The sequence below is a fragment of the Notothenia coriiceps genome, unplaced genomic scaffold (assembly GCF_000735185.1).
Source record: "Notothenia coriiceps isolate Sejong01 unplaced genomic scaffold, NC01 NC01_scaffold00000339, whole genome shotgun sequence".
Taxonomy (NCBI): Eukaryota; Metazoa; Chordata; class Actinopteri; order Perciformes; family Nototheniidae; genus Notothenia; species Notothenia coriiceps.
Window position 1 is genome coordinate 9,827,962 of NW_011333040.1, and position 15,391 is coordinate 9,843,352.

At 41.3% G+C, this 15,391-nt stretch overlaps 2 protein-coding genes across 3 annotated transcripts; both read left to right on the top strand.

Annotated features, from left to right (window-relative positions):
* The first annotated feature begins 840 nt into the window (after positions 1 to 840).
* On the top strand, positions 841 to 3,902 carry LOC104945111 (synaptosomal-associated protein 25). The gene is made up of 5 exons (XM_010770736.1): positions 841 to 901; positions 1,254 to 1,365; positions 1,797 to 1,943; positions 2,103 to 2,247; positions 2,886 to 3,902. Exons 1-5 carry the CDS (start codon positions 865 to 867, stop codon positions 2,949 to 2,951), a joined length of 507 nt encoding a protein of 168 aa, XP_010769038.1. The 5' UTR covers positions 841 to 864; the 3' UTR covers positions 2,952 to 3,902.
* Positions 3,903 to 4,430: 528 nt separating this feature from the next.
* Positions 4,431 to 13,550, top strand: LOC104945096 (wiskott-Aldrich syndrome protein homolog 1-like). Of its 2 annotated transcripts, none has more exons than XM_010770719.1 (7): positions 4,431 to 4,512; positions 6,871 to 7,132; positions 8,171 to 8,265; positions 8,743 to 8,899; positions 9,047 to 9,229; positions 9,356 to 9,403; positions 11,617 to 13,550. In XM_010770719.1, the coding sequence occupies exons 2-7, from the start codon at positions 6,979 to 6,981 to the stop codon at positions 12,375 to 12,377; spliced, it is 1,398 nt and encodes a 465-aa protein (XP_010769021.1). In that variant the 5' UTR covers positions 4,431 to 4,512; positions 6,871 to 6,978; the 3' UTR covers positions 12,378 to 13,550. The 2 variants fall into 2 exon arrangements, with proteins under 2 accessions (XP_010769021.1, XP_010769028.1); XM_010770726.1 differs by having other exon boundaries at positions 6,871 to 7,120.
* The last annotated feature ends 1,841 nt before the right edge of the window (positions 13,551 to 15,391 follow it).

Genomic DNA, 15,391 nt, shown 5'->3' on the forward strand with positions numbered 1-15,391 from the left:
TGTTCTGTAGTATTTTTCACCTGCTATCGTATTACTATAGTTTTTTCTGTAGTGCCATTTTATTAGCTATAGTATCCCTATAATATTTCAATAGTGATACTATGTATCTAGATCTTTGTAGTATTCCTATATTATTTTAAATAGTATATCTATAATATATAGTGTTTCATAGTTGTTTTTTAAACACACTATAGAACACTCCTAGTAATATCATGATATTGTCATAGTGAATGCATATTATTACTATAGTGTTTGTAAAAGTACTACTATAGGTTTTTTGTTGGTGTTTCCGTATTAAGACTATATTATTTTAAATAGTACTACTATAGTATAATATATAGTGTTTCTGTAGTTGTTTTTTTAACACATTATAGAACACTCCTATAGTAGTAGTATGATATTTTCATAATGAATGCATATTATTACTATAGTGTTTGTAAAAGCATTACACTCCTAGAATTAATGTGTCATTTTTTTTTAATCAAATTAATTGATTTATATATATATTAGCTGTATACTTTNTGTAAAAGCATTACACTCCTAGAATTAATGTGTCATTTTTTTTATAGCAAATTAATTGATAGTTCAGGCATTTATCAAACCTGGCAACTCTGGGCTTCCTGGCAGCTGTCAATCAAAGTCCAGTGGCTCCGCCCCAAAGTGTGAGAAACTTTCCACGCGCGCGCAGACAGACTCCGCGAGCGAGTGAGGCTGACACTCCCGCGAGCGAGCAAGAGGGCGGTCTGAGCGCGAGGGTCATTTCATGCGCGTGTAAAAGCACATTTTCCGCGCGCTAGAATATTGACCCAAATTTGACTCCATAAAACCCCTCATTCCAATCTAATCAAAACGGATGGATAAAACATGATGGAACTGGACATGGAGGTCTTGGTGCAAAAAAGTGAGTCCGCGTGTGGCCTGTTTGTTAGTCCAAAGTGACATTATTTTAGATTCCTAAACCAATTCTTTATTTTTTGGTTTTGTTTTGGGCGTCTTACATTGAGTCGCTACTGGCTGCTTTTTTAGTTCTGTTGTGGGGCTTTAAGGAAATAGTTGCTGATTTTGTTTTGCCTTCTTCCTCCGCTCTCCTCTTCCATCCTCCTTTTCATCCTTGACTGTACATACCTTCACTTTATTTCTTCCTTCTCCTTTATTTTTTCTTACATCCATTGTACCTCCTTCTCCTCTCCTGGCACTACTTTTCTTCCTCTCCTCCTGCATGCTCCTTGATCCTCTTTCTTCTCCTCTCATAGAGCAGTTGGAGCGTGTAGAGGAGGGCTTGGATCAGATCAACTCTGATATGAAGGAGGCCGAGAAAAACCTGACAGACCTGGGCAAGTGCTGTGGCCTCTGCTCCTGTGATAAGTATGTGTGTGTGTGTGTGTGTGTGTGTGTGTGTGTGTGTGTGTGTGTGTGTGTGTGTGTGTGTGTTCGACTGGTACACATGTTCTGAGAAAACTACAGAATATGGTGGTCCCTCATAGAAAAACTAAAGAAAGCTTTCCATTAAAAAAGTGATTTAGAATTAAAGGAATAATTCAACATGAAAATTATTATTTGTACCTGTTAACAAACACTCACAGCAGCACAGCATAATCCTTTTGAAACTTCCTTTTTTATGAGTATGCGTGCTACGTGTATCAGTGAGACTTCAATTACATATATATTTACATTCACATTTTTACTCTCACTTTATCAAAAGGATGCTGTTCTTGTGCATCACATTTAGCAGGGTGGACTACCAATATAAATGCATTCATAAGGAATGTCTCTCTTTGTCTCTCTCCATCTTTCAGACTAAAAGCCTTTGAAGGGAGCGGGGCGTACAAGGCAGTTTGGGGTGGAGGCTCCGGTCAGGATGGCGTTGTATCCAACCAACCACCTTCGTCTCGAGTCGTTGATGAGAGGGAGCAAATGATCATGAGCGGAGGACACATACGGAGGTATTGAGAGAGGTTAATGGAGTGTGTATTGTTGGTTGCTTGTTAGGAGAGGCAGCTGTGTAATGTAATCTCATGTAATGTAATACTAGTCATCAGTCATACGGGCAGCTGGCCAAGCACAGGCCGTTAACACAAACACATTATTCTGCTCTATCTCAGGGTGACTAACGATGATAGGGAGGTCGAGATGGACGGGAACCTGGCTCATGTCGGCAGCATCCTCGGAAATCTGAAAAGCATGGCCCTGGACATGGGCAACGAGATGGACATGCAGAACAACCAGATTGAACGCATACAGGGCAAGGTACAACTGTCATATGACACATTACCCTAATTCTTACTTGATTTATTACCGCGGTAAACATTTTCCTCAAGAGTTTATGGTCCCATTCAGAGACTTTACTCATAGTTCCTTAAACTTGTTTGGTTTGGGTGTTGTCTTTGAACTTTAATTCTTTCGCAGGTTTTCAGTTCATTCAGTTCAGGTCATTTCAAAGTGAATTCTTATTTCCTACAAATATGAATTCCAGGGTTCTGTAATACATGGCTTTACCCTCTTTTAGTTAATAAAAAACCAAGAATGCCACGTTCAAATTGTCAAACTTGAGGATAAAACACTGTAGTCTACAAACCTATGGGTGACGTCAATCACAAAAGCATATATAAACAGAGCCCATTTACAATTGTAATCAGAAGCAAGAAGCAAGACAGGAAGGGAGCTGGAAGTCTTCTGGGATTCATTCACTGACAAGCATAAATTGTACAATGCACTGTTATTTTCAGCAAGAGCCAGCATATGTGACGATGAGTAGGAATTGAACGTTAGTGCTTACTTTGTACTCATCGTCACACACTGTCTTCCGCTACGTTGAGAGAAAGGCTGAGAAGTCCAGCAGGTCTCCCGTGTCATTTACGTTTGCTGTTTCTTTCCTCTCTCTACAGGCTATTCTCAATGTGTCACGCATCGATGCTGCGAACCAGAAAGCCAACAACCTCATAAAACGATAGAAGTAGCACTTTTCCATGTCACTCTTTTTTTAAAGCGTATTTATCCTACAGTAGCATTACTATGTTCTGCATGCTGTGCCAAAGTGTTGCTGCTGTTAATACATACTAAACATAGTTCTTTTTTTAAGTAGAGTTTCCTTGCTGTTATGTTATTGCTGTGATTTCACTATGGGACTTACATTCTGTGACTCTTAGTTACAAGATCTCAATTTGCTCTTGTGTTTCTATTTATTCTCCTAATATTCTAGTAGGTAGTCATAGCTTCGCAGCAAGCCCTTTGTTGTTTGTTGTTACATTCCCCCCGAGGTGGCTTCTGCGGTCACTCGGCAGAGAATAAGGACATTCTGATGATCCCTGTGGGGAAACTGGGTCACTGCAGCACAATGAAGACAAAAACAAAATGTAAACTTGTGGAAAACAGCAGCGAAAAGCAGCTCCTTGACCCAGGGCGTGTATCACCGAAAAGCTGCCTTTTACTTCTACGGGTCAGATAATTATAAGTTAAAAAAACAGCTGTATGTGTGCAGGATAACCAAAATACTATCAACGAACAGCTCCCTTCCCAAATGCAACACCATTGTATAACACCCCTCCCCCCTTTCTCTAGTCTAAGATGTCCCATAACACGTGCGTGTTGGCGCCCTCTGCAGGTGCAGTCGGGTATTGCCCAGAAAAAGGAAACACGCATTTGTCCTCAGACAAAGACCTTTTGCGACACCAAGCGGACAAACATGGAACCTGCTCCTCTAATGATCTCTCCATCTTCTCTCGTCTCATGTTGATGTAAAATGGTGGTGAAAAATGACGATGAATTGGTATTGTCTTATAATGTGATCTCATCAAGCTTTTGCAGACACGGTTAAAACAATTCGGCAAAATAAAAACTGTTTTGGGCTTTTTGCTGCATGCTTTTGATATTGTCAATAAACATGTTTGGATTTACTTTGTTGCATCACCTGCTGAGTTTGCATTATTATTGTCCTAAGCCAGTATTGATCTACATTTGGGCGTGGAGTATTGCTAAAATTATTATGGTTTTTACTCGATTGTATGGGTAATTATAATAGGCTGTATAAGTATAATAATGTGTTTGACTTTTGAAGACTAGAAAAACATGCACAGCTAGAGAACTTTATATATTTCTGTATATTGTGATGAAATGCTAAAACATGTTCTTAAAGAATACTTTATCGAATAGAAATGTGGCTATGGACTCATATTGTCAAACTGGAGGGAGGGGCAAGCGGTTATCTTTTGGTGGGTCATACTACAGCTTTGTGAAGAGGATTAATCATCAGTTTTTCACATAAAATAAAAAACACGAGTTAAATGCGCATATTTTATGAGTTTTGTGTTTACTTTATTTGAAAATGGACGTGATTTGTGCACGGTGTAAGGGGGGGCAGCTGTGGGCGCGCAGAGAGCTGAAATGTTGCGCGTTCAAGGGAGGAAAAAAAATATCGGAGTCTGCGCAGTCCCGTTGTTCTCGACTCTCCGAACTTTCGGGAGAACCACGGAGGAAGGAGGGGAGGTAGAGAGAGAGAAAACGCAATTTTTCCTGGTAATTATTTTAACATTTTCAGCTTTTTACTTTGCACGTCACCATATTGTCTTGATAACACACTATACGCGTGATATAAATACAAAAGCAAGTATACTCGTCATAGCTTCAATGCGAACAACGGAGCTTAGCACCAGAGCAGACATTACGTCCTCTACCTCCACCACTAAGTGCCGCCTAACGTGAGCTGTTTCTCGGTGCAACGGAACCGGCACACAGATAGAAGACGCTGTTTTGCGAACGCTCGCTTTACATGCACGGTAAATCCACACAACTGCGCTTAAATTCGCTGTAAATCCGGCTTTTCCGTTTTATCGCCACGGCGTGTTAGCGCTACGGTGCCCTCAGAGATGGCGGAGTCTGTGGGCTGGCTGCTCCTTGTGTGAGCTCAACAAAGACACACTAGCCCACAGCTGATTGGCTCAGAGGACCACGTGGTGAAAGCAGACGCAACGCTAATTTAAATCTTTTTGAGAAGTTTTTCTCAATAATAATAACATGTTCTATATAAAGAGCGATTTCAAGGTACTCACAGACACTACATATCCAGGGTAAAATTCATTAAACAATTCTTCAAAAATCATGAAAAACGACACACACTCAAAATAGAAAACAAACAATATTAATTAAACATGAATAGCAGCTGTCAAACATTATTCAAAAGTTCATATCTTATACATTTTGGTAGCTATCAACACTATACTTGCGTGTTACGGTAAAAACATTCAACAAAATGTAGCTAAAATTGTAATTTTGTTGTTTCTTTATTTTAATTTTATTATTATTTGTATTTGTCTTTTAAATTGCACTGTTGAGTAACTTGAGATCTTAGTTTTTCATACATTACATAATTACACCGTAGTGTTGTATATGTTATGACAATAAACCTTATGAATCTTGAAAAAATATTGAATCTTGAAATGGCTCTTTAAACAGAGATAAAACACTATAATAGGACACTGAATGTATTATTTTGATATAGTTATGGGTCCTAAAATAAGAAGAATTTTGAGGTTCTACTTTGATTTAGTCAATATCGCCACAGTGTTGCATGTTTGGTGACTATAATGTTAGTTTCTGACTTTTAAAAGCCGATAGATTAGTTTTTTTGTTATTTCATCAAAATCTACCCCTCATCACAGTTACAAGCCAACCCTAAGTGTATTTCTATAATATGGCATTTTTCATTTTAAAATACTACCAGGAGGCACTGTAGAGACACATTCTGGAGGAGTTTCCTTTGCTATATGTGCACCACATATAGCAACAGAGACACAGAAACAACAATACGTAGCAAAACAAATACAATAAAAATAGGGCTATGATGTCTATTTTAAGAATCTATTTTAAGACTATTATAACAAATTAACAATATTTACATATGAGAAATACTATATGTATTTATAGAGAGTACTCTGTGAAAACAACCACAGTCCAGCTCTAAAGAACAACATTGCACAAATGTTCCTCTATACTTTTTTGGTCAGCCATGGTGTTTCTTCATCTCTGTATCTGTACTCTACAATATGTTCTTTTTAAACCTCAAGTCATCAGCGGCATTCAGGTTGTGTGAAAGTACCATATGAGTCATATCAGGTAAATACATGTATTTATTATGTGGAGATTCTAAACTATGAGAAATGCATTAAATTATCCTTTTAAGGAAAACCTTTGTACTTTGATTCTGGCCTATACTGCCACTGAGTGTAAGACTTTTCCTTCTCCCTTAAGCAATATTCATTTGGTTGTAGAACATTTTGGGAAAAATATCAAATTTAAGTTAGTCTTCTCATCTTTATTAACAAATATAAAAACAATGAAAAAATATATTGAAATGATTAAAAAAAATATACCAACCGTATTTAGATTTGAAAAGTGTTTTTAGACAATATACTTAACATATTTTTTTGACACATAACTAGCCGTCAACTAATCCAGCTAATCCAAATATAGCAATTTCAAAAAAGCTTGTTCGCCCCTGCTGTTTTTATGTGACGTAACCGCTCCAATACAGTGGGTGTTAACTGATGAATGTCGTACACCAAAACATGAAAGTCGTTTAAGCTTGTGTTAACCACCGAAAGTGCTAATATGCTAACTCATATCCAGGTTGCGACTCATTCCTGCACCCATCCACTGTATATGCAACCAATAGCTGCTAGTATAAGCGTCTGTGCTACACGGTGCTGCTGAATTCTGTATTTCTGCTGTTGATGCTAATGTTAAGTCCTGATTTAGCGTTTATTTCCCTTTACTTAGTGACTTCGCTCATGTTTTCACATTGTGTCTTCTCTGTATAGCATTCTCCCCTCTGTTCCTAATATTTCTCGTTTTGTCTCCCGCCCGTTGCTGGTGCAGTCAGAGGTGTCTTTTTGTGGATCAGGAAAAGACGGTCCTGGAAGGCGGTGAAATCCACCAAACTGAGTCGCAAAAGGCCAGCAGAAGAGGAGGTGTGAAGGTGTAGCTATGTCGGCTGTGTGGCGTGAGGAAGATGAGGAGTTCAAGGTGGGAGGAGCCAAAGGAGGGTTGAGATCCAAACCCCGGTTCTCCTTCACTGAGGTCAAAGTGCTGCTGGAGGCGGTGAAGAGGAACAGATTCATCCTCCTCAGTGAGTGGAAAGGTGTGTGTGTGTGTGTGTGTGTGTGTGTGTGTGTGTGTGTGTGTGTGTGTGTGTGTGTGTGTGTGTGTGTGTGTGTGTGTGTGTGTGTGTGATTTAGATCGTTGTTCAAATCAAAGTTTATTTATAAAGCACATTTTAAAGCGATTTTTGGTCGGGCCAAAGTACTGTACATGTAATAAATACTACAATCACATTGCTACAATCACAATAAGTTGTTGTATCATTGTTGTTCACTACGATCAGATTAAACCAGGAACATGGTGACACCAATTTATTTATGATAGTTACACATAGTCTGATGAATAATGTACATGTGGTACAGTTTCATAGCTATAAACTAAATTTACAACAGCCAGGTTTTTCTTTGTCATCACCATTTACATTTATAACCAACAACAACCCATTACAAATTAATAAATAAATAATGGTTTAATAGGGCACATTAATAAAAGAAAACGTATTGCAATTTCAGGGTTTTTTGGGGAAATAGTGTAGCCTACATTCTTACTGTTGCTGCAGCAGAATTTTAAAAGCTGTGTTACTTTGTCCTACTTGACTTATCTCCCCGGGTTTGTTTTAACTTTAATAATGTATCAAAGAACCTGGTGTGTTATAGCAGAGGCAGGAGCAGAATAATTGAGTTGATCAAAGTCAGGCCTTGGAAGGGCTCAGTAACAGGTTACCGGGGGTTGTTAGGTCATATCTTGCAGGAACACTTAACAGGAATAGCAAAGTGAAAATGACTGAAGGATAAGGCAGCCTTTGAAGAGGGTCATGTGGGCAGTTCGGCAGTTCAGGTAAAGTTCCACTGAGTGTTTTTGTCATGTGATTGTCGGTCTTAGCCGAGTCATTGTTGGCTTCCCAGCTGCACAGAGGAGACAGGATGTTTCCTGATGGAAGCGTTTGAGTCACTTGATGAAGAGTTTTTCCGTTTCTGATCATGTTTAATGCTGCATTTATCTATTATTTATTTATCTTCTGTGTGAATACCTATACCTCTGTCCGTACCTGTCTCACCTCCCATATCTCTCCCTGTAGGGAAGTTTAACCAAGGCGTGTCGGCTGAAGCCAAGAAACAGACCTGGACTGAAATCACCAATCAGATCAACGGTCTGGGAGAGAACCACAGAGAGGTTTGAGACTGATTACTATTGATTATGTTTAGTCCTATTAATGATAATGGATGTGTGAATTCATAAACTATCTGTGATTTAAAGTTTAAATATTCCATGAACTCACAAGAGAAATGGGCAAAATGAGGGAATGAACATTGAAAACTATTTTGGGTCCTGTTACAATCTCAGAAGCCCTCAGATTGATCTTGCGTAATCCTTACAGGTCTACACGGGTTACCACTCCTAGTTGTTTTCTGATTATTATCAGTTCATCATTTCAGTCCAGAAAGTTAGATAATCTCCATCAAATCGGTCAGAGCCTGTCGAGGTCTTCAAACGTACCCTTCAGAATGAAGCACTATTTAACGTTATATTTGCTAATCTGACATGGAACCAGAGAGCATTTTTACTTGATTCCTTGGTTGATACATGCATCAGTTAAATACATGGTGTCTCAGAAGAAGACATTTTAAAAGAGGTTTAATTTTCTCCCAGGTGCGTCAGATCATGAAGAAATGGGCGGACCTGAAATGTGACGGGAAGCGACGCGCCTTGGCCCTCCGGAGCCCCAATGGGAACAACATGAGGAAGAAGAACCTGGGCCCCATAGAGAGGATGGTGTACAAGATCCTCATCATGAGTCCCAGAGCAGGTTAGCAGAGGCGGCGGGGGGGGGGGTCTGTGGTTTCAACACTCGATGTATGATCGGCCCTGTGTTCTCAGAGCTACACAGCAGTGTAAGAAAACAGGTTTGGGCCCTGAAGCAGTTTGAAACATGACAAGATGTGTTGGTTCTCAGGTGGCGACAGTGATCTGGAGATGGGTGAAGATGAAGATTTTTCAAAGCTTTACAGTAAAGGCCCAGCCCCCAACACCACCACCTACTCCTACCTCAGCTTGACGGACAGTTCCCACTCTGTACCTGGAGGAGGGGCCTCTTTTGACCTGTCTCCTCTCTCCTCCCCAGAGAAGGATCTGGATGGTAAGTACAGTGCGAGAATCATTGCAACAAGTCCGAGGGGGGATTGGCCAGTTCCACATCACTCACAGTTTCTATATTCCATCACGTATTCAACATGTCTTATTGCTGCTTGTCCATGTCTTGCAGGCAACCCTTTCCACATGTCCTCCGACTTGGACATGGGTGACGCTGGAGGTAAGACTGTAGATCAAAACAGCTGCTGTTCTCTGCTTCTGGCCACAGGGGGGGGGCCCTTTACATTTACATGGATACAATTGTGATATGGCCTTTGTCGGGGCGAGGGCCTTAAACTTTGAACATATTTTGGGAACAACTATTTTATTATATTATCTATAAACTGACTGACAGACGGCTGCTTGAAAGCTTTCACAACGTCTCTTTACACTGATTGTTAGACCTCCTAGCTAATGGGGAATATTTCGTCTTCAGGACAAATGATTGGACGACAAGGAGTTTTAACAATGGCCTGTTTTTTTTTTTAATTACCCAGAAGAATAATGTTTCTGCTCTGTGATTCAGAAGGCAATACCTTGATGGGGATCGCCACATCCTATGTGCTAGCGACAGAGCAATTAGGACGCTGACAGTACGGGGCAGTTTTTAAAAAATCTGTAAAGATTCAAGACTAAAGACAGATATCTGCATACATGTTCTGTCAACAGACTCATAAAGACGCTAGGGCTGTGCATCTTCACTGTTCACACGATTCGATTACGATTATCCTGTCAGCGATTCGATATCACGATTCATAACAATGCGTTGCATCCTCAATTTTCTATATTACTACACATGGCTTATTTTTCATCAATGAATACATGCAGTAAAATACATCTTTTTATTATTTAGAAACTGCGTCAGAAATCAATAACATAAATATCTTGACATTCAATTATAAATCAATTGTATAGCTCTAGCATCCCTATATCTGTGTGTGAAATTGTTCCATCCCCAAAAACAAAAAACTAATGCTTCTGCAGTCTAGCTGCAGCTTCAACGGTCTTCTGTTAAAAAAAGGACACTGAATGTCCTGAATGTGGCATCACACACATGACTTGAGTCTGAACACAGCAGAAAACAGGAGTTTTACAACAGCATTATAAAAACAAAAATAGTGCATGTAAGTGTGCACCCCACACTTATTCTCTGTCGTACTGTTACATAAATCCCATGAATGTATGTGATTAAATTAGCTTCATCATATCATTTGTTTAAGTGAATAATAAAGTTTCTATCAGGTTCCTATCAGCCTGTCACTCATTATTTTCAGGGCGGAAAGCTTTCCTCCTGCCTTCACAAACTTCAACACGTATTTATCGTCTGAAAATAGCAAGAGGACATTCATACTCTGCAACCCAAGACTTGATTAAATCCACCAAAAACCTGACAAGGTGCTAACGCGAATATTTTTAAAAAACATAAATCCCTGTGTGTCTCTGAGCCGCGGGTCACTCTGCTGTTGGTTCTGGACTGGTGTTCTTGTGTTGGTGGAGCAAGCAGACTGCTCCGTGTTGGGTTTGGTGTCGCTGTGCCGCTGTCACGTCTGTTCCCTGATCTCTGCGTCACCCACTGATTTGATATTCGTGTGACAGAAAAAAAAATGTAATTGTACAGCCGCGGCCGGAAAATCAGGAAGCAACGTTACTACGCTATAATCGATTATGTTCTGTGACTTCATTTCAAACAACCTTAAAAGACACTCTTATGACTCATTTCAGTACTAAACAGGTACTGCTATTTATGGAGTCACACACCCCCCGTCGCTTTCTGGGTCAGCTGGGGACGTATCCTCCTGATGTTGTAAAGCGTGTATCTGCACCAGCGGGTTGTAGCAGCAATGTTTGCAGTGAAGGACAGTTTGTTATCTAGGATCACACCCAGATTCCTTGCTGTCTGAGTCGGGGAAACAACAGAGGTGCCGATGTTGATTGTTAGGTCAAGAGTGGGACAATCTTTTCCCGGAAGGAAAAGCAGTTCAGTCTTGTCAAGGTTGAGCTTGAGGTGGTGAGCAGACATCCACTGAGAGATGTCAGCTAGACAAGCGGAGATGCGTGCGACGACCTGGGTCTCTGAGCGGGGAAAGGACAGAATTAATTAGGTGTCGTCAGCGTAGCAGTGGTATGAAAAATCATGTGGGCTAATGACAGATCCGAGCGAGTTTGTGTACAGGGAGAAGAGGAGGGGACCGAGAACATGGTCCTGTCAAGATAACTGTGACATTACTAAGATTTTATTTTTAATACCACTAACCTATATACATTTTTCTGTCTGCTCTTCTGTGGCTTCTTCTTAAAACTGATTTAAAGCAAAAGTATACATTTAAAATAAATACTAATATCTTTGTAAAGTTGAAAGCGAGTTTTAAGTTGTTTTATTCTCTGATCTACTAGAATATGCCTTGGACTTCGAAGAAAACGACGACTCCATGTTCTTCCTCCCTCAACCCCCACCCTCCGCCTCCCTCACCTCCCTGGACCCCCTGCCTGACAACGCCCTGCTGAGGATGAAGCCTGTCCACACCTACTCCCGAAACAGCCAGAGCAACACCACCTCCCCAAAACCTCCCCCACCAGTACCCTTTTTCTCCGGGGCCTCCACCTCCTCAGTTATCCCTTCGGCGTCTGGTTCAGAAACTGCCTCCTCTGCTGCTGCGCACCCCCCGTCGCAGCCCCTCATAAGCTCCACCATTACCTTCTCCCTCCCTGTTCCTTCCTCCTTATTTGCCCTCCCTCCCCCGCCTTCCTCATCCAAAGTCTCTAAACCTGCGCCCTCCATCGCGCCGCCTCCCGCCTCCTCTGTTGCTTATATCGCCCCCTCCTCTTCAATCCTCCCTCCCTCCATCTCCAGCGCTAATCGTGACCCTCTCCCGGCCGGAGGGGCCCCCCGCAGGACCCATGATGCCGTGGCCCAGATGGCGTCTCAGGGCCTGGAGCAGCAGAGGGCCAGCAGGATGCTCCTGAGCTCCGTGTCCCAGTCTCTGGAGGTGCTGGCCCAGTCGGTGCAGCTGCTGGTGGAGAGCCAGCAGGAGTTTGTTCAGGACTCCCTGCAGCTGCAGCGGGAAACGGTGGACATCCTGAGGGACTTCTCCAACACGGCGATCACCATGCTGAGGGACAAAACCACTAACCACCCTCCTGCCCCACGCTTCTGAAACACAGAGATGTTTCCACAGACATGGTGCAGCTGTAGTTCGGCAGATTACAGGAGACGTGTGGAGGTCTTCTCCTGCTGGGCTGCTGAAATCAGGACAATGTTCGCCCGAAGGCACAAACATGCAGTTTAAGGTTTGTTTCTGTGTTTTCCTCACTTTAAATCGTCTTTTTTTTAAAAAGGTGGCGTTTGGAACTGACTGGATTTTACCTGATCACTGAATGAGGGGAAATGGACAAAAGAACATTAATGTGTCAGTAGAATAGAAGAGTACTAACCCTTGCTGTGTCTCAATTTGGATACTTCTCTTAGTACACTGTGAGTACGCAGCTACCCGCTGCAGTGGAAATGCGCCATAAGGCACTTGAATTTGGACTGTGTAATGTCTCAAATGGAACAAGACTGCCGACCCTCACGAGAAGTTACGATCTCCGCTGTTCATTAGCTAGCCGGAGCAAGCCAAGTAGTAGCCAAGATGGCGGCCGTCGAGTGTGAAAGTTGTCCAGTGTTTTGACCGTAGTGAGCGCACAATCTGGATACTCAACAGTAGAGAGAAGATACAGAAGAACGCAGCTCCTGCCTCCTTTGCCCGACATCTTAACGTGTGACACGACTTCATGGCTGATCTTTACCACATCTTGTTTGTGATGAAACGACCACTTGATAATAAAAGCATTAACATTTCCTGTGTTACTTTTTCTACAGACCATGAAAAGATTCCACCCAAAAACACAACATTTTCTGAAATGACTCGTTCACAGATTTCTAATGGAAGACATTTGTTTTTCTGAATGTTCAGAATATTTCTGATCTTTCATGCAGTGGATTAAAGAAAACATTTCTAAAATGATTCATGGAAACATCAAGATGGGACATTCCTAGCAGCCAATGCTAAATCTCTTTGGAGGTTAGTTTACTTGCTGAATGGTGAAACAGCAGATTTGATGCAGAATGATCTTGAACGGAAGATTGTGATACCCCATAATCCTTTACTTCAACCTGACCACATGGCAAGCATCACAAGTTATTTATGTTTCTGGAACAACATGGAAGTCCTTAAATCTCCAAGTGTGTTTTACATGTTGTACAAAATAGCATTTCATTTAAATACTGGTGTTATATACACACAAATATGCCTTTTGTGTTCATCAATAAAAAATCAATTTGAGCGCAATAACATATTTCAGAGGTTGTGCTGCACACAATAGATCTCTGCTGTAACAACAGGCTAAACAAATTCTGAGAATAAAGATTTGATTAAGAGAAGAAATATATATCACTGATAATTGTTTTCTGTCTGTGTGTTAGACACATTTTTATAATTATCCTATTATCTTTTCTAATCTATAGATTTATCATTGGCCCTTTTTTGGGATAGAAACTATTACTCATATATCATAAACTAAGGCCTATTATAGAACTTCTAGAACAATGACAAAAAAGTCACTAAAAATGTATAATAACGTATAGAAGTTGTCATAAAATTGTTAGTATAGTGACTGCAGTTTTTTGGCTCAATGGTGTTGAATGCCGAGCTTGAGGAGGGAGACAAAATGTGACTGCCTTGTCACAGGTGCAGATCTTTAAAACCCAGTAGAATTTGCAACTGCTTGAAATATACAACAAAGGTCACAAGAGCGGATCAAACCCGGTGCATTGTGGTCATTTGGCCGGCTGTCTAGTCTATGGTCTAGGCCAGGCGCTCACAGCAGAGTCTGAACTTTGCCCCCTTGCTGACTGGTTATGGCTAGAAAGGATCCGTCTTGTGTAAATATGACGTCACGTTCTCGTTGTAAATCTCGTTGTAATCGGAGCGGCTCGGAAACACATCTACAGCAGTAACATGCAACATACACATTAATGCAGCAGCAATATTAAGAGAAACATTAGACATAATAGTAAAACACTGAAAGCGAACATTTCACCAGGAGCTATCTTGGGACTTTTACTGCGACAACGTTGACTTGCCTGTGAATAAAAAATAAACCATAGTGTTGGTGATCTAGCAGTGTTGCCATTCTTTTTTGAACAGCAAGACCCGCTAACACCCTATTTCAACAATCACTACTCCCTGTAATTGACATAATTAATAGATGGTTTAGCTTCTCTCACCATCATTTGTTGTGGCCACTGATGTTAAAGGAGAGGTGTCATGGCCATTTCCACTGATCATAATTCCATTGTTGAGGTATACTAAAATAAAAAAATACTGTGCAATTTTCCAAACTCACATTGGTTTCGCATACAGCATCTCTGTAAAGTATGTGTTTCAGCAGTAGGCTATTCACTTTCTCCACTAAACGGCTCGCTGCAGCTCCCCCCCTCCCCCTCCCAGTGAGCCCAGTGTGCTCTGATTGGTCGGTACGTTGTGAATCGCGCTGAGCTCCGCGGAGGTGTGATTTCCTTGTTTAGCGATACAAAGCCAAACACAGCCAAACTCAACCTGAACACACACAAAGTCACAGCCGAAATAAAAACAATTGTGTGGCTTGATATTTATTGAGTAAGAAAAAGGTTTATAGGTTGATAAACGCTGTGAGAATGGGTCTGCAGAGAGAATTTCGCCGCGATCCCAACTGTCTGTTATCAGCCTGCAGCCAGGGAGCAGAAATCAGCAGAGCTGCCTGCACTGAGTGTGTGTGTGGATTGTTCAATTTGGACCAATCAGCGAGGGCTTAACGTAACGGCTCCGTAGACGTAACGTAACGGCTCCACGGATTGGCCCATTTAGTTCCGGGTACGTGCTCCGGAAGAATCAAATGGATGATGACGTTTCACCAACGAGGCCTTTTGGGGAGGTATTTTCTGTGTTAGAGTTTTACTCGCTACAGGGTGTACTTTAAGGGTTTTGACTCTGCACACCGTTTACATGCAGAAAAACCTTAATAACACACAAGGGGACGGGTAATAACCGGAAAAGCATGACATGGGACCTTTAAGTCAAGCTAAGGTACATGTGATGGTAGCTAGTTAGTACTCTTACCTGTGAGGCCTCCTCCAAACAGCATAATAACC